General features: G+C 38.6%; 1 protein-coding gene across 1 annotated transcript in view; it reads right to left on the minus strand.

Moving 5' to 3' along the window:
* The window catches only part of qars1 (glutaminyl-tRNA synthetase 1), an 81,003-nt gene that overhangs the window by 9,400 nt on the left and 51,920 nt on the right, over nt 1-19,683 (minus strand). The window contains exon 17 of the mRNA XM_056246741.1: nt 15,448-15,594. Coding sequence (XP_056102716.1) covers nt 15,448-15,594 — 147 coding nt within the window. The remainder of the gene's footprint in view (nt 1-15,447; nt 15,595-19,683) is intronic.

The raw sequence follows: 19,683 nt of genomic DNA on the forward strand, positions 1-19,683 counted from the left end.
TTATACTCTCTGGCCACGCCCGTTTTGGCGGGCTCTGACGCAATGAGAGCAGGTCAGACTCTCATTGGCCGAGAGTTCATTCGTGTCTCCTCATAGGCTTAAGCAGTTCCCTGTGAGCGAGCCAATGAGCTGCTAGCTAGCCTGCTCATGGTCTGCTGCAGCTGAACTGCGTTGACAATGGATACAAAATTATAGGATAATTTTTGGCTTCAATTTCTCAGAAAAGATGAATCTTTCCCGCAGCGTAAGCTAGCTTACGCAATACGAGAGAACCTCTCGTAAGAGAACGGCGCTTTTTCTTGCGCGGCTCGAGCAGAGGGAGAGAGAGAGAGAGCGGGAGCCGGATCGTCGTCGAAAACCGGCAGACGATTCCGCAGGGTGGTTAAATCCATCCCGTCACACTCAGGGCAGCCGCCCTTGGTGAGTGCGGCCTCCGCGTGGTCACGGCCCAAGCAGGAAGCGCATAGGATTTGCCGGTCTCCGCCGACGAGCGGGCCTCTACACGAGGCACAGGTGATGCGAGGCATTTGGGACAACGCCTCGGAAATTTGCTCTTAAAATTATTTTCTGTTGAAAACCAGATTCTTTCCACAAAAATCTATTTTTTCCCAAAAATAAGTCTGGAAAATGGGGGGGTCGTTTTATATTCAGGGTCGTCTTATATTCGGGGTTGTCTTATATTCGGGTATATACGGTAATATTAGTTATAATATTAATCCCATGACAGTAATAGCCATATGTTGTAAAACAAATGCACTGAAAAATAAAGGAAATTATTTTTGTACTAGTTTCTATATTTGAAAGAGAAACACATGATCTTTTATTTTGACGGAAACTGCATCAAGCTTTTATTTTGGCGGAAAACATGGTTTACAAACACGACCCATTACAATTCTAGTAAAATGTGTCAACTATGCAGATGTGGAAATAATTCGTAACTGGGTAATGGGTTCCTTCCTACACTCATGACAGCCCAAGTGTTTTGAAAGTAGTTCTGCTTACCGCGGACTCTACACTCACTCATCTCTCTCCTGATCCTCCTCACTATCATCATCAGCCACGGGAGCTGATGAAGGTCCTGCTGCTGCTGAAAACATCTGTTATTTTGACACATTTTACAGCGTCTGCTTGAAGGGCCTGTTTCTTTTTTTCATGCTATTTCTCTGCCCATTCCTTGCGTTTCTTCTCCATCTCTCTGACTATTTTGACAGATACACACTGACACTGCACGCGCGCATAGAGCCCAAAGGGGGAGGTGTTTAAAGATGTGATTGGGCCAGCCCTTTGTCAATCAATAAAATAACCAATGGGCCACTGATCTACGTGGTTCATGGTCTAGTCTGTGAAAAAAAAAAACCTACGCTGACTTTTTTTGATCAATGCATTACACCGGCACAAAGACCCCAGCGCCGCGAATTAAGCAAAACAAAACATAACGAATGGGCTGCCGATGTACAAGTTTTATGGGCCATTTAGAAAAAAAGATTATTATTTTTTTTTTTTAAATGTATCTGACCAAAAAGCACGTCGGCCCACCGGGAAAGTGCCCGGTCTGCCAGATGGCCAGTCCGCCCCTGACTTTACCAATCGGCCACTGGCTCTTATTTAGAAGGCGGGATTTATGGTATTTTCCACCATATTGAGCATTACACTTTTCCCCATTCAAAACAACATGAGTGATGCGTCTTGTGTTATACTAGTCTTTGCTAATACTCAGCTGAGAGAGACCTCCGGTGGCGAATGGAAGGATTTTCAGGATTGTAATCTGTGCAAATCATTACCGCGATATAACCCTCTTCAGTATGCTAAAACTTCATTTTTATTGTGCGATAATGACCGACTGGCTGTAATTAGCGAGAAAAGCTTGTGTCAGCTTGTGTTTTTTTTTGTAATTATGACTGGCTAGCTGTATACACAAGTTTACGCGCCATATCCTGGGCGGCGCCATAACACAAATGCACTTAATTTCCGCTGGAAGTGGTTTGCACAGCGTCTGCCGGTGTAAACACAGCGATTAAGATGCAGCTTGGGAACACGGTTCTACTACTTTGACTGGAGATGGCGTTACTATCCCCCACCCGAATTCAGTGCAGACCTGGGAGGATAACATGACGATGGGCCCAGCATAATGTACAGCAAGATTTGCTCCTACTTCGTGCAGTCCATGGCAATAGATGTAAAAGCAATGGACAATCTGAAAGCCTCCGAGGCATATCAATATCTGCACAGCAACAAAGTCGGTTGTGTCATGCCATACAAACATGATCGTTTTGTTTATCTGAAAGCAAATGTAGAGCCTAGCCTTATTTAGGTCATGCCAACAGATGTCCATTGTTTACATAATGCACAATTTACATTATCTCTTTATGCTGTGCAATATATCAGTTAGAGCCCGACCGATATATCGGCGCACCGATATTATCGGCCGATATTAGGCATTTTCCTAACTATCGGTATCGGCCTTTATAATGGCCGACAAATTAATATTTAAAAAAATACTGGTGCGGTGATTCATGTAAGGGTGGCGCTGCCAATAAAGCACAAAAAAGCTGTCACAAAGAACTGGCAAAAGTGAATACATCAAATATAGCAAGGAGACATTTAAATTTTTTATTAATAAACAAGTGTTTTCAGTCAGTGTCGCTGCAAAGTTGACGACGCTGACTCACGATCTTCAGTGAACACGCCAGAGAGAAATGCACATTTCATACGGATTACAGCAGAGAGCAGTCTGTCTTTCGTTTTGAATTGTTCTGTTTAAAAGTAGACATTTCAATATAGATATATTTCTGCTGAGTTTTGGTTAATTTATGAGACGAGTTGCAGTTCACGCGCCGGCGCCTCCGTGTCGAGATTATCTATTGTCTGCTATACAGGTCCTTCTCAAAAAATTAGCATATTGTGATAAAGTTCATTATTTTCCATAATGTAATGATAAAAATTAAACTTTCATATATTTTAGATTCATTGCACACCAACTGAAATATTTCAGGTCTTTTATTGTTTTAAAACTGATGATTTTGGCATACAGCTCATGAAAACCCTAAATTCTTATCTAAAAAAATTAGCATATCATGAAAAGGGTCTCTAAATGAGCAATTAACCTAATAATCTGAATCAACTAATTAACTCTAAACACCTGCAAAAGATTCCTGAGGCTTTTAAAAACTCCCAGCCTGTTTCATTACTCAAAACCGCAATCATGGGTAAGACTGCCGACCTGACTGCTGTCCAGAAGGCCATCATTGACACCCTCAAGCAAGAGGGTAAGACAAAGAAATTTCTGAACAAATAGGCTGTTCCCAGTGTGCTGTATCAAGGCACCTCAATGGGAAGTCTGTGGGAAGGAAAAAGTGTGGCAAAAAACGCTGCACAACGAGAAGAGGTGACCGGACCCTGAGGAAGATTGTGGAGAAGGACCGATTCCAGACCTTGGGGGACCTGCGGAAGCAGTGGACTGAGTCTGGAGTAGAAACATCCAGAGCCACCGTGCACAGGCGTGTGCAGAAAATATGGGCTACAGGTGCCGCATTCCCCAGGTCAAGCCACTTTTGAAGCAGAAACAGCGGCAGAAGCGCCTGACTTGGGCTACAGAGAAGCAGCACTGGACTGTTGCTCAGTTTTGCATGTCATTCGGAAATCAAGGTGCCAGAGTCTGGAGGAAGACTGGGGAGAAGGAAATGCCAAAATGCCTGAAGTCCAGTGTCAAGTACCCACAGTCAGTGATGGTCTGGGGTGCCATGTCAGCTGCTGGTGTTGGTCCACTGTGTTTTATCAAGGGCAGGGTCAATGCAGCTAGCTATCAGGAGATTTTGGAGCACTTCATACTTCCATCTGCTGAAAAGCTTTATGGAGATGAAGATTTCATTTTTCAGCACGACCTGGCACCTGCTCACAGTGCCAAAACCACTGGTAAATGGTTTACTGACCATGGTATTACTGTGCTCAATTGGCCTGCCAACTCTCCTGACCTGAACCCCATAGAGAATCTGTGGGATATTGTGAAGAGAAAGTTGAGAGACGCAAGACCCAACACTCTGGATGAGCTTAAGGCTGCTATCGAAGCATCCTGGGCCTCCATAACACCTCAGCAGTGCCACAGGCTGATTGCCTCCATGCCACGCCGCATTAAAGCAGTCATTTCTGCAAAAGGATTCCCGACCAAGTATTGAGTGCATAACTGAACATAATTATTTGAAGGTTGACTTTTTTTGTTGACTTTTTTTGTATTAAAAACACTTCTTTTATTGGTCGGATGAAATATGCTAATTTTTTGAGATAGGAATTTTGGGTTTTCATGAACTGTATGCCAAAATCATCAGTATTAAAACAATAAAAGACCTGAAATATTTCAGTTGGTGTGCAATGAATCTAAAATATATGAAAGTTTAATTTTTATCATTACATTATGGAAAATAATGAACTTTATCACAATATGCTAATTGTTTGAGAAGGACCTGTATTTACTTCTTTTTTTTTCATTTATATTTTATTGTCTTTTCACAATATGAATTTTACAGAACAACAAGGCAAACATTGACAATATTTAAATACAGTCAAAACTTGTTTTTCCTTGAATTCCCTTAATGATAAGACATTCGTTTTTTGAAACATAAACCAAACATAAACATAAAACTAAAACAAAAAATAAAATAAAATTGTAGCTTAGAACTGGGGTGTGGTATGTGTTACTCTCCGTGACAATCCTTGCATAGTAAATTTGCTTTCTTCATCCTTCTACATAGTACATTAAAGAGGTATTCATAAAACATTCAGACCTTACCACAAGTCTCTAAACAAAATCCGTTCTATGTTGCCTAATATATTTAATCCATCCTTTCCAGATATTGTTAAATTTATCGACTTCCAATCTTAATGACGCAGTTAGCTTTTCCATCTTATAAATGCTTAGCATTACATCTACCCATTCTTCCACTTTAGGCACCAAATCACTTCGCCATCTTCTGGTTATTGCTTTCCTACTTGCCAACAGCATAATTCGAAGCAATTTATAATCGTCCTTTCTTTTTAATTTTAGAGTCTCAGCTATCCCAAGATACATAATTTCAAAGCTGATTGGTATTTTCGTTTCTATCACCTCATCAATTACCACTTTTAATTGTGTCCAGTATTGTGTTATATGGGAGCAACCCCAAAAGATATGGAAGTGATTTGCTTTAGTTTCACCACAGGATCTCCAACATTTAGTATCGCCATGTTTTCTCTGTGCTGGGGTCGCAAAAAACCTTAGTGTATTTTTCCATCCATATTCCCTCCAGAATGAGGAATTTGTGGTTTTCCAATGATATTTATTTATTTCCCCCCAATTCTCTCCTGACAACACTATGTTCGCCTCCCTCTCCCATCTTTCTTTTACATATACTGTGTTGTCTGCTTTCAAGTCCTCCAGAATCTTGTACAGTTTAGAAATATCTTTCCGTTCTATCTGTGACCTATATGCTTCCATCATTATTTTTATGATCCCTGGCCATGTTGAACCAAGATTAACTTTTTTTAATTCTTCTCCCAAGTAATGACGTAGCTGTAGATATCTATGAAAGTCTTGCTTCTGGAGACCATAGACCTCCTTCATTTTCTAAAAACTCATTACAGTTAGATTTTTGATAACCTCCCAATACATTTTTGGGCCATTATTCCACAATTTAAACCTGCCATCCAATTTATTGGGTGTAAAATCTATATCATATGCGATCCACCTCAAAAACCTACAATGACCCGTTAAATTGTATTTCTTCACAATTTTAGACCAAATTTTAACCGATACCCCCAACCATGGATTTATTTTTAGTTTCAGATGAGACCTCAGTGTTTCATCACATAGAAAAGCTTGTATCGGGAGCCCCTCAATTAGTTTTCCCTCAATGTCTTTCCATTTTGCAGAATATTCTGAATCACACAAATGAATCAAAACCCTCAACTGCGCCGTCTGAAAATAACTTTTTAGACAAGGTAAAGCTAGACCCCCGCTCCCCTTAGGTAATTGTAATGTTCTATATTTTATTCTTGGCTTAGCACCCTGCCATATATACCTAGATATAATTTTGTCCAACTCATTAAATTCTTTTCCTGACATCTCAATTGGAAGATTTTGAAATAGGTATAGCAGCCGGGGTAAAACGTTCATCTTAATCACTTCCACTCTTGATACCAAACTCAAGTACGGTATTAAATTCCATCTTCCCAAGTCCATTTTAATCTTTGATATTATTTGATCGTAGTTTGAGGATTTCAATTTTCCCAACTCTTTTGGTAGATTAATACCCAAGTACTTCATAGACGTCATATTCCAATTAACATTGATACTCTGTCTTATAACTTGATTTGGTTCATAGTTGAAGGTTATGACTTGAGTTTTTTGGACATTAACTGTATACCCTGACAGCATACCATAATCCTTAAATGAATCCATCAATATAGGCAAGGATGAATCGGGATTCTCCAGATAAATCAGGACATCATCCGCAAACAAAGCTATTTTCTGTTCTAACCCTGCCATTACAATACCTTTGATGCTATTATTTTGTTTTATCCACTGGCTTAGCGGCTCCAGAAAAACGGCAAATAGCAAGGGGCTTACTGAACATCCCTGACGGCAGCCCCTTTCTAACTTAATGATGTTAGATAAGCTACCGTTGACCTTGATCCTTGCTATAGGACCTGTGTACATAGCCCGAATGGTCTCAATGCACCTTTCATGAAAGTTAAACCTCCTCATTACCCGGAATAAGAAATCCCACCTTACGGAATCGAATGCTTTTTCTGCATCCATTCCCATTATTAAGGCTTCTAGCTTCTTATCATTAATATGTTGCATAATATGCAACGTTCTGCGGATATTGTCATTGGTTTGTCTATGTTTTATGAATCCAGTTTGATCTAAACTTATAATATCAGGTAAAACCTTTTCAAAGCGCCGTGCTAGAATTGCTGTGAATAATCTATAATCTATATTGAGCACACTTATAGGCCTATAATTTGAACAGTTGGTTTTATCTTTGCCCTCCTTAGCGATTACTGATATGATTGCTTCCCTCCATGAATCAGGAATAGCTCCCCCTTTTAATATCCAATTAAAAGTCTTGTGTAATAGTGGAATTAAAGTTTTTCTAAACATTTTATACCATTCAGAAATATATCCGTCTGCACCAGGGCTTTTATTATTTTTGAGTTTAGAAATTGCTAAGTTTATTTCTTCTGCCGTTATTTCTGACACCAAAGAATTATTTTGCTCTTCTGTTATTTGTGGTAAATTTAATCTGTTTAACCCTCTGGGGACCAAGGGTTTTTTAAGGCCCTTGGGATGTTTTGACATGCACTGACATTTGTGCTTTTTTCAGTTATTTATAAACATGTTAATGGCAACGGTGTAAATTCACTCTATATAGCACAAACGGGGCTACCATAATATTTGAGCAACATGTATGTACATGTTTGTATTTTTGAGAGAATATTATTTATGCATGGTTATTGAAAAACTTAAAAATAAAAGTTTCTGAAATAAGGCCACAAAACACATATTGATTATTTATTCACAAGACTTTTGAAAATTGTATCACATAGCCTAGAATATTTGCTCCAAAACTATGTGAGAATCATCCTGACTACTCATTCAGAGAAGTCAATAAAGTCTTTTATAATGTGTATGACGTGTTTAGTGTGAGAAAGCTTTATGCGAGGAGGCGTGATCTCTCATTAATATGTATGGCATTTCACACCTGAGAAAGACAAAGACCCTCCCATAATGGCCCTATTAGGTGCTATCAGGCCCTTATGAGGAGCCTTGCACAAAGAATGAGGAGATTTAAAAAAGAATGGCTTTTAGATTGTTTGGATTTATTTACAACACAACATAATCCAAAGATACACAACAAAGGACTGGTTTCTGGTTAAAATTGCTTTTTAATTATATATACACTACCGTTCAAAAGTTTGGGGTCGGTACGATTTTAAATACTTTTAAAAGAATTCTCTTCTGCTAACCATGGCTGCGCTTATTTGATTAAAAATACAACAAAAATCGGTTATAGTATTAAATATTATTCCAGTGTAAATCAGCTGTTTTCTGTGTGAATATATAGTAAAGTGTAATTTATTCCTGTGATCAAAGCTGAATTTTCAGCATCACCAGTGTCAGTGTCTTCAGTGTCAAATGATCCTTCACAAATCAGTATAATATGAGGATTTGATGCTCAAGAAACATTTATTATTATTATCAATGTTGAAACAGTTGTTGGTCTGTCAGTTGTACAGTTTTTTTTTTTTTTTTTTTTTAGGATTCTTTGATGAATAGGAAGTTCAAAAGACTTTTGTAACATTTTAAATGTCTTTACTGTCACTTTCGATCAAATTAATTATTCCTTGATAAATAAAAGTATTGATTTCTTTCCTCCAAAAAAAAAAAAAAAAATTCTCACTGACCCCAAACTTTTGAACGGTAGTGTATATACACACACACACACACACACTGCTTAGAATAAGTGAAAACACCCATGCTAAAGTTGACTAAGAAGAGGAATAAAAAATCTTAATGCCTTAATTTAAAAAATGAGGAACTCTCTAACCTTTAGGGAAATGAATAATGTCCCTGAATTCTTTGTGAATGAATAATGTATCGCAAATAATTAAATGTTCTTCTTTAAAATACAGGGTGCATACTCTGGACACTTCTATCACACACCCTTCACCATATAGACATGGTTTTATTTCAGTTCAAAGTTAGAGTTGGAAACATCTTGAAAAGAAAATAGTCTTTTTCCATAAATGTCTTAGTTTGATCATACATATTTCAAAGTTGAGGATTCATTATTTTGATATAGCTTGCATTGGAACAAACATCTTAGTTGATTAGTTTATTGACAAAACATAAGCTTATTTGATGTCTTTATTTTGAAGCTTATTTGATTTGAAAAACTTTATCCAAAACTAGTCAAAGAAATGTTCTTTTATTTCGTCTGTAACAGTGCGTATCTGTGCATTCATTCATTCACACACACACACACACAGACACACACACACACACACACACACAGACACACACACACACACACACACACACACACACACACACACACACACACACACACACACACACACACACACACACACACACACACACACACACACACACACACACACACACACACACACACACACACACACACACACACACAGAGAGAGAAACATAATTCACATTTAAACAGTAGGATATGCTATGTCCGTTTACAGACACTAACGTTATTCTATATCGCGATTAGAACAAAGCACAAAACACTTACACTTCTCAGCTGAATCTGTTGCTCCTCCTCGAAGTGAAAATAAACCAGCCCTTCTGTGGTAAATGTCCCAGGATTATTCCTCATAGCCGCGCAAGACGAATCTTAATCTGACTAAAAAATATTGCGTGTTTACAGCATTTGCCTGGGGGCGTTTATCTATTTTGCAAATGGCCTCAACACATTATCTTATGAATAGCGCGCTCTGCGAGTGGGTGTGAACAAATTAACGATAATGAGCTGAGACAGGAGAAACTGTACTTCTCTTTAGTTTTTGACAGATTACATTGCAGGAGAATATTTGTTTTAAATGTGAATTGTTTTATTTAAAAGTAGAAATTTAAAGCGTTCTTTAGACGTATGTTTCATGTTTGTGTGATAAGTATTAGCGGAGTTTCCGTTCATTTTCCAGACATGTTTCAGAAAGATTTTTGCGGAGACAGAGTGAGCTGAAAGCGCACCCTGTTTATTTTATTTATTTTTAAAAAAACACAAGGTTTTGATGTTAATGTGAGTGTACACAAAAAAAGAAGACCCTCTATAGTTTATAATCATGTATTGATTTTATTTATATGACCATAAATGACGGAGTATTTTAAGTCTATGTTGCTGCTATGTGAAAAAAAAACAGCAAAACGCGCGGGCGCGTTCTTGGTCCCCAGAGGGTTAAAAATTCATCAACCTGGGATTCATTGTCATTATGTATCTGGGAGTACAACCTGCTGTAGTAAAATTCAAAACTCTTATGAATTTCTTCTGTTTTATAAACCACAGAATCCGTCTGTGGATCTTTAATTTTGTAAACATGTCTTCCCGTCTCCTGTTTTTGAAGCCTATATGCCAGTAATTTTGCAGATCTACTCCCAGCTTCATAATATCTTTGTTTAGTATAAATCATTTTCTTCTGAATTTCTTGTGAGAAAATCTCATTAATCTCTGCCTTTTTCATTTTAATTTCAGCCATAATTTTGCTTCTACTTTGTTTTTATGTTCTTTTTCCAATCTTTTCAAATCACTTTGTAGAGTTTTAAGCCTTTCTTGTTTCTTTCTCTTCCTAAATGCCGATCTTGCTATCAATTTCCCTCTCATAACTGCTTTGCATGCGTCCCACAGTACTGATGGAGAAACCTCCCCATTGTCATTTTGTTCCACATATTCACAAATCTCTTTTTCAATTTCCTCCTTCATTTGACCATTAAGCAGGCTTGAGTTCAGCCTCCATACTGTTTTTTTCTTTTCTGTCCCCAACATTATATTTAAAAATATTGGACAGTGATCAGACAGGTCCATCACTCCAATATCACAGCTTTCTATTTTGTATCTATCTCTTCCATAAATAAAAAAATAGTCAATCCTTGAATACACCGAATGTGGTACAGAAAAATAGGTATAATCTCTCTTAGATGGGTTTAGTTCCCTCCAAATATCCACAATTCCCAGATATGATATTATCTTCTTAATTTTTTTGCCTATAGAGTTTTTCTGCTGTGCTTTTCCTGATGAGTCTAGCTGTGCATTAAGTCTCTGATTAAGATCTCCTCCTACAATTAGCATCCCCACTGCCTCCGTTGTCAACAGATCAAAAAATTGTTTATAAAACTCCCAATCTGATCCTGGAGGGGCATAAATGTTTAATAAGGTTACTAATTCCCCTTCCAATCTGCCTATCACCAAAACATACCTGCCCTCTTTATCTTTAATTATCTTCAGCATTTCGAAACTAATTCTACCTGATATCAGTATTGATACCCCTCTTCTCCGGCCTGATTTATAAGATGATGAAAACTCCTGATTATAACCCATTCTCTTCAACTTTTCATGCTCTTTATCCGTTAAGTGGGTTTCCTGTAAAAAAAGTATCCCAACTTCTTCTTTCTTCATTTTACTAATTACCTTGTTCCTTTTAACAGGGCTACCCAAACCGTTAATATTATACGAAGCTACTTTTAATGTACTATTTTGTATTGTCATTTACCAAAACACTATTGTTTAAGATCAATGTCTCTACCCCCTGTGCTACAAAAAACGAACTTTGTGAACAAAAATGTACAGTAGAACAAAACAAAACTCACTGTTTCCAAACCTGAGGTTTTACAGTCTTCAACCTTTCCTGAGCTCACACCAAGCTCTGAGGGGAATCCCCTGAAAGTAAGGGGGCCCTCATGACCATTTATGGTCCTTCCCATCAGTCACTTCTATACACAGATTCCCCAATTACAACTTCAAGAAGAAAAAATAAAAATAAAATAAATCCTCACTTATCGTCCGCTGAAAACGAAAAACGAAAAATTGCTCACCTAGTTCCTTTTTATTCAACGCTGAAAACATAATACGGAGAAAATGTCTTAACCCCCTATGTAGTATAACGTTACTGCCGGTTACTGTAGTTTGATGGGCCTACTCTTGTGCAGTCTCCGTAGATCTTCTAAAGGCTTGTAGTTTCTCCTTGTATCCCAAATTAGAAGTCCCTGCCTGGTCCTGTCTGCCTGTTCCCCGGGTGGAGCTCCACATCCGACGCTGGGACCTCTCCAGTGGATCTATCGCTGGTTTGACCATACGCACTTGAAATCCTCTGTCCACCATGTCTCTAGTCGCCTCTGCTGCGGAGTTATAGAGGCATGTATCTCCCTCATAGAAAACACAAAAACTTCGCGGGAAACGGTGTTTGAAATCTGATTTTGTTTTCTCTCAGCACTCTCTTTGCTTCGGCGTATTCCTTTCTCTTTTCCATCACTTCAGGTGCGTAATCGTGATCTACATACACCCGTCTCCCTTCAAAGGGGAACCCTTTTTTCTCCCATGCCTTCTTAATAATGTCCTCTTTACATTTGTAGCTTGAAAACTTAGCCACTATAGATCTTGGTGGTGCATCTTCGGATGGGGGAGGCCCTAGCGAGCGGTGGGCTCGCTCCAGACTGAGCTGGTACGTTGGTGGCAACTCTAGCTTTTCTCTGAGTAGAGCTTCCACAAAAGCCCCCACTGATTCTGCATCCTTTTCGGCCCCCTCTTTGATTCCATGTAAACGAATGTTTTCTCTTCTGGCCCTTCCTTCTTGATCAATTTGTTTATCCTCAATCTCTCTGTGGAGTTTGATGAGCTCACATGTGATTTCCTCAATGCTCAGAACTCGCTCCTCCGTTTCACCGATTCGTCTTTCAGCTTCATCGATCATTACATTCGTCGTTCTAAGATCTTCTCTGATGCCGTTTAGACCATCTGCTGTCTCACGCCTAAATTCCCTTATCTCCCATAGGACTGCCTCCAAATCCGACATTTTACCTTGTATTTGCGTTGTTCCGGATGTTAGCTCCGCCGTTGACTCCGGCTCCAACTCCGCTAGCTCAAATGCTAACTTCACTTGCTCGCCGTCCTCGTTCCCGCGTTGCTTAACGTTTCCAGCTTTCCTTTTGGTTTTCCTTCTTGACATATCCCAAGCCCCCAATATTGTCTTCTTTAAATCATCTATGTTACACTCAGGCTTTAGGTTTAGGGGGCAGACTCTGAACTTTTATCGGGGAGCTGCTTCACTACGCTGTCGCCATGTTCAAACCGGAAACCCTACCAGTGCCTTTTTCCTGTATTTACTTCTTATTTATTAAATCCAGGCAATTGGTTGATGAAACATTGATTAAAATTAAGATACAATTAATACAAAACGAAATTCACTTTAATGAAAGGCTTTGTGCTTTCTGTTTTGAGGTCTCTGTGAAAGTTTTAAAGTCTTTTAGTGCCGCTTTCAGAGCTTGTCACATCCGTTGTTTTTTCCTCATAAATGCGAACACGAAAAATAAAATAAAATGAATATTTTATGTTCTGCTGAGAGCCAACCCTTCTTCATCCGGTTGGTAGTAGCCTATTACTTTTGATTTGCGCAGTGTAATTCACAGAATTGATTTCTCTGCTACCAGCCTCTGTCACGTATTGTGTGAGCTTGTGATGACTAGGGAAAGTGCGCAGCTGAGAAGTCCTGATTATATTGTCTGCTATATTTACTTCTTATGTATTAAATCCAGGCAATTGGTTGATGAAATATTGATTAAAATGCGTTGCGCGAGTGACATATCTCCGACAGTAAACTGATGCCCCTTTCTGCTTTGTAACGGGCGCTTTTTCGCGTCTAGGGTAAACAGCTGTTGCGACGCGAGCAATAACGGCCGTGTCCGGTGTAGACAGTGTTGAAGCTCATTCTGCCTAACGCTACGTAACACAAGCAATAATTTATATAATTATAACACTATGTTTCACGTTTAGTACATTTTGCTTACTACTTATTTAAAAATAGTATAAAAGTACTGTACATATGTAATTAAAAACGTTTTCATTATGATATTATTAATTTATAGTAAAAAGATCTGAGTTCTTCCTCCACTGGTAGAGATTAGAGGAATTAAGACTAAAAATAGAAGATAATATTTTACATTAAATTAATATATGATTAACTAACTGTATTTTTTCTATGTACATTTCTGAAATGCACTTTCTGTAAAGCTGCTTTGAAACAATATGTATTGTGAAAAGCGCTATACAAATACATTTGAATTGAATTGAATAATAAGGTTTTGTCAGTGACACTTTTGATATATTTATTGATATGTTATGTTTTATATAACGTGACTAAATTAAAAGACAGTCGTTAATGAAGATTATGCAACAGTATTTAGAATATATAACAAAATAATATAACATGCAATGCAAACTAGTTTGGTTACAGCTCAAATGTATCATTCTCATTCTATCATTCACCTGTCTCCATTACATATCTTTGTCACACAAGTGTTTGATCACCACATTTGAGTGATCATTGCAAAACGTTTATATATTTATTCTGTTTATACTGTGTATTCTATATACAGTACCCATCAAAAGTTTGTACACACCAATAGGAAAGTGTGTCCAAACTTTTGACTGGTACTGTACTATAATACACATACATAATATTGCTACTGTATTATAATATGCACACAAATAATATCGGCGATATATCGGTATCTGGCTTTTTTTATTCGGTATCGGCCCCCAAAAATCCATATCGGTCAGGCTCTAATATCAGTGTGCCTGTACTGTTTGAGTGAAAATAAAGTTTGATGTAATTTCATTTCATTTAATTATTGCACTGAACTACGATCATGAAAGATAGGCCTTATGTTCCTTACTGTACGTTCACACATGCAGCTTGGGAACACGGTTCTACTACTTTGACTGGAGATGGCGTTACTAGAATTCAGTGCAGAACTGGGAGGATAACATGACGACGTGGCCCAGCATAACGTACAGCAAGATTTGCTCCTACTTCGTGCAATCCATGGCAATAGATGAAAAAAGCAATGGACAATCTGAAAGCATTTGAATGGTTTATTAATAAACTAGTGTTTTCTGTCAGTTTTCGGTTCATTTATGAGACGCGCTCCAGTTCACGCACCGGCGCCTCCGTGTCCTAATTATATTGTCTACTATATTTGCTTCTTATTTATTAATCCAGGCAATTTGTTGATGAAACATTGATTAAAATGAAGATACAATTTATACAAAACGAAATTCACTTCAACAAGAAAGATTGCGTATTTAATCCTAACAGGTATTAAAAAGTAAAATACAAAAGCAGCCCACACAATTACATCACTATGAAAATTTTCATATATAATATTAAAAAATACAATGCATGCAGTATTTGTTGTGTTTATCTGTATTTAATGAACATCACGGCTGGGTGTTGGTAGACAGGAACACAAGGCAAGATTCTAAACCTCACAAGGCACTCTCAGCCAGGTCCTTGATTTCGAGTCGGTATCAGGCTTGCGAAAAAATGTAAACAATGGAGCGCATGGACATTGCCTCTTCGTAGCTGGATTGTGGTCGTAGCACTCTCTATCTAACCACTCGTTTCAGGTGCTTTCTCGAGTGTTTGCAACCAACTACCAAACACGTCGTTCCCGAACCACTTTTCTTCATGTTGTAATTGTTATTTCATTTGTCACTGCGATATCAGTGCTTTGTCGGCACAACGGAGCTAGCTAGCAAAACAAACCCAGCCCGCCAGAACGGAAGTGGATTGCATCGACGGGAGGAGTTTAGGACGTAGAGCGGAAACGGCTCAAAAACTTGTGTATATTATGCCTTATATGTAACAAACATTCATGCACTTATGCATTTCTACCTGTGCATTGGTTGGCAGGTTAGTGATGGTGACTTTCAGAGGCTCGAGTATGGCCATGGCACGAGGGGCGATGTCATTAAGGATCTCCCTTACACACGACTCCAACAGGTGTGGCTCCATGGTGGTCTGGGCAACAGTCACACCCACCTAAAAAAAAAAAAACAGATGTCAACAGCAGAGAGCAGTTTCTAATAGTGGTAAACCAATATATCAGCAACGGATAAAAGGGCCAACATCTGGATTTTTTTTTTAATTATCAGAATCGGCCAATTAGTTTTTCTGTTTGACAGTTTGATGTTAGATGCAAGACTTATTTGGAATTCCACAATAAAGCACACAACATCTATAACAACGCTATAACACGTTAACAGGGCTGCACGATTAATCACAATTTACATGAAATCACACTTAAACCGATTTGGCTTTTCGCGATTGTGAAATCGCAAAGGCTAATAATAATAATAATTATAATAATTATTTGTTACATTTATATAGCGCTTTTTCTGGGACCTCAAAGCGCTTCACATATGGAAGGGGGGAATCTCCTCAACCACCACCAATGTGCAGCATCCACCTGGATGATGCGATGGCAGCCATATTGCGCTAGAACGCCCACCACACACCAGCTTATTGGTGGAGAGGAGACAGAGTGATGAAGCCAATTAGTATATAGGGATGATTAGGAGGCCATGATGGACAGAGGCCAAGGGGCAAATTTAGCCAGGATGCCGGGGTTTTTATTTTATTTATATTATTTTTACACCCCTACTCTTTTTCGAAGGACATCCTGGGATTTTTAATGACCACAGAGAGTCAGGACCTCGGTTTAACGTCTCATCCGAAGGACGGGGTTATGCGATTATTTTTTATGTGCAGCTTGTCAATGTACGGCTCTGTAAACGCTGCTCCATCTGAAAGCCCTGTGAGTTTGAGTCACTTATAACGTGCATTTGAAAAAGCAACACGCGTCAAACATGTTTCCAAACATGAGAAGCATTTATGAACCACCTGTCCAACAAAAGACAACATTTAATAACATGTGTTTACTCCAAACTCACAGTTGAGCATCCTTCTGTGAAATGATGTGGCTTCTTACACAAAATAAGACAGACGTGTGTTTATTAGTCATGTTTAATCAAAGCGTTTTAATCTTCTGTTTATTCAGCTACAGTGATAGTATGATGCCTGATAGGGATTTCCTGAAATGATGTGTGTTATCTACTTCCGCGGCGGGGCATATTTGGCGTGTCTGCGTGAGACTCCCTCTGGCGTTCAGATGGAGCAGCATTTACTAATCAGCCGTGCTGCACTGACAAGCTGCGCATAGAATAATCAGTCTTTGCCAAATAGCGTGCGGTTTCATTGCGATTAATTGTGCAGCCTTAATCTGAATCGCTGGATGACTGGATCAGAGCATCTCCAAAACAGCATGTCTTGTGTTGTTTTATTTACCATGTGAATGTGTTGTCTACTGTCATTAAATTTTGTGATGTGATATACAGTATATCAGCAATACTCTAAGATATCAAGTTTCTAATAAACCTATCCTTATCTTAAAGCTCAATTAAACCTTTATTTGAAAATAACTTAAATTTCAATCTGTTCCTCAAACAAAGCTATATGACTTCAGAAAGTAATGGAAAAAAAGTCAACTACCTTTATAATACTTCTAAGGTGCTTTTGCATCCAGACACAAAGCTTAAAAACTTAAAGGGGTCATATAATGGTACATGCACTTTTACAAGTTGATTGTACTGAAATGTGTGTTGGCAGTGCCTGTACACAAACATCATATAATGATAAAAATCCATCCAGTGGTTTTGTTTTAATCTCCTTATATGTTTTCCCCTGCCTCAAATCAAGCCGTTCGTTTTTGTGACGTCAATAAAACGGACGCCCCTCCCACGATTGTTGATTGACAGGAGCGTTTCAACACAGACCCGCCCTCGCACATGAGGGAGCTGTCAATCATAGTCTGCGCGGCGCGGACCGGACCGGCGCGGTCATTGTTGATATGCTGGAGCACTGTCTATGAGCAGAATGGCGTCTAAGCGATTGTGGTGTTCTGTTCTTGGGTGTAATAACGAACACAGTCATTTTAATGTTCCTGAATCCGAACCGCTGAAGACGCAGTGGCTGAGTTTTGTTTTCGAAGGGAATATTCCCCACGAGCAACGTCAATGCTCTCATGTTTGCGCGAATCATTTCACACACCAGACTGCTTTATAAACGAGGGTCAGTATAAAGCTGGATTTGCTAAGAAGCTTTGCTAAAAAGGATTGGTACCAGATATTCGTGTTCCTGCTGAACCTCCAGAAGAACGGAAGTGAAACGTTTTATTAAACTTTATATTAATATATTAATCTTTGCAAATCGCTAGCTGCACGCTTCACAATGAATGCGTCTAAGGTTTACACTCAGTCAGGGTACATTACGGCATGTTTTCTATGTATGACGTTCTCAATATAATTCATAATTCCACGTATGCACAGAACAGAGGGGCGGAGTGAGCGCAGCTCATGATCATTTAAAGTCATATGCACTGAAACGGCGTGCTGAAAACAGAGCTGTTTTTGACCAGGTAAAATAAGTGTTTTCTTACAATACTAATGAGAATTTTTAATTAAAGTATATTACAAACTTTTAATTTAGACCCTAAAGAATCATATTAGCTTGTACAAAAATGGCATTATATGACCCCTTTAAACATCCATTTATTTTAATTGCATAGAAGATAATTGAAAATAGTATTCTAATTTTCTCTTTTTGTGCATTATGGAAAAAATAAAGTCATTGAAATATATGAGAAAATAACAATTTACTCCTAAAAATGACCATTTTAATTTTTTGATGAATTATTCCTGTAAATGTCTTTAAAAGCATTAAGTGTTGTGTTTTGAATTTGTGGTGATTAAGGTTGACAGTCGTACATAATTTGCAGAGTAATCGGCACTGATAGTTGCTTTGTGATATTATCCGTTATCAATATCGATATTTCACAGCCGTTTTTAATTAATCTGTGATGCTCTGTGGGAAACAGTGAGAGATCTCTTTCACACTTTTAATAACTTCAATATTATGCACGTCCCACAGTAGACTGCATTTTACGAAAGTCACGTTACATGATTATATTGCAAACGAATGCACACCGCTGTGAAGGAAATAAAAGGAAGGTGCGCTACATGGAATGCGGCTAGTTTTAAATAGTTTTACTTCAATTATCTTTCCCTTCATAAACCTTGTAAGCCAAAATCGAAATAAAATTACATTAAAGTGCCCCTATTTTGCTTTTTCAAATATTACCTTTTGTAGCGTATGAACAAGAATCATGCTTCGTTCATCTGAACACAAATAATGCACATTCCTTCTGAAATCCAAAGCTTTTACACTCTGAACTCATGAATGTAAATCAGGACTCTCTGCAATCTAAATTACCGGCACGGTGCCAACATGTCTGGGATTAGATTGTTTTCTGACACCATTTACGACTCTGCGATCCTCTCCAGAGACATCGTAGACTCCTCTCCACTCACTTGGGCCGCATCAAAGGAATTCTAAGCCCGCCCCTGTTGTGTGCTCCACACACGCAGATTCACCCCTAGAGACTACGAAGCCACCTCACACACACATACATGGACCTTTCATTAACTTCCTCATTTAAAGACCTTACTGAGATATATTTGATATGTTTGTATGTTTGCCTGCTTGCCCATGTCATATTGGGGTATCTACGATTTTATCGTAGTATTAACTGAACTATAAGTGCTTGTAATTATGCATTAGAATGTAACTTGGTATTCCTATCCTTTTTACATGTCTTTCTTGGTACTGTTTTAATCCGATCGGTCTAACTGAGTTGGTCATATACAGGAGTGTGGTGAGCAGGATGGCCGAGGGACGTGAGAGAACGTCGCCGTCCACCGGGGGCGGGGCAGCGTCGAGGCGTCCAACGAGGGCCATCCAGCGTCGCCGCCGGGCACCGCGGAGGAGATCGCCCAGCTGGTGAGGGACAAGATGGCAGCGCGTTGTGGGAGCCGGACCAAATTTTTTTTTTTTTTTTTTTTTTTTTTGATCAAAATGAATCAAAATAAAACTTTATTTTAAATGAAATAAACACAATACCTGCCAGCAGTCCCTCACGGAACTGCTGGCTACCCAAAATAAAATATAACTACCTGCCAGCAGCCCCTCACGGACGACTGCTGGCTACCAAAATAAAATAAAACAAAACACAAA

The sequence above is a fragment of the Rhinichthys klamathensis genome, unplaced genomic scaffold (genome assembly GCF_029890125.1).
Source record: "Rhinichthys klamathensis goyatoka isolate OS25496 unplaced genomic scaffold, OSU_Roscu_1.1 h1tg000040l_1, whole genome shotgun sequence".
Taxonomy (NCBI): domain Eukaryota; kingdom Metazoa; phylum Chordata; class Actinopteri; order Cypriniformes; family Leuciscidae; genus Rhinichthys; species Rhinichthys klamathensis.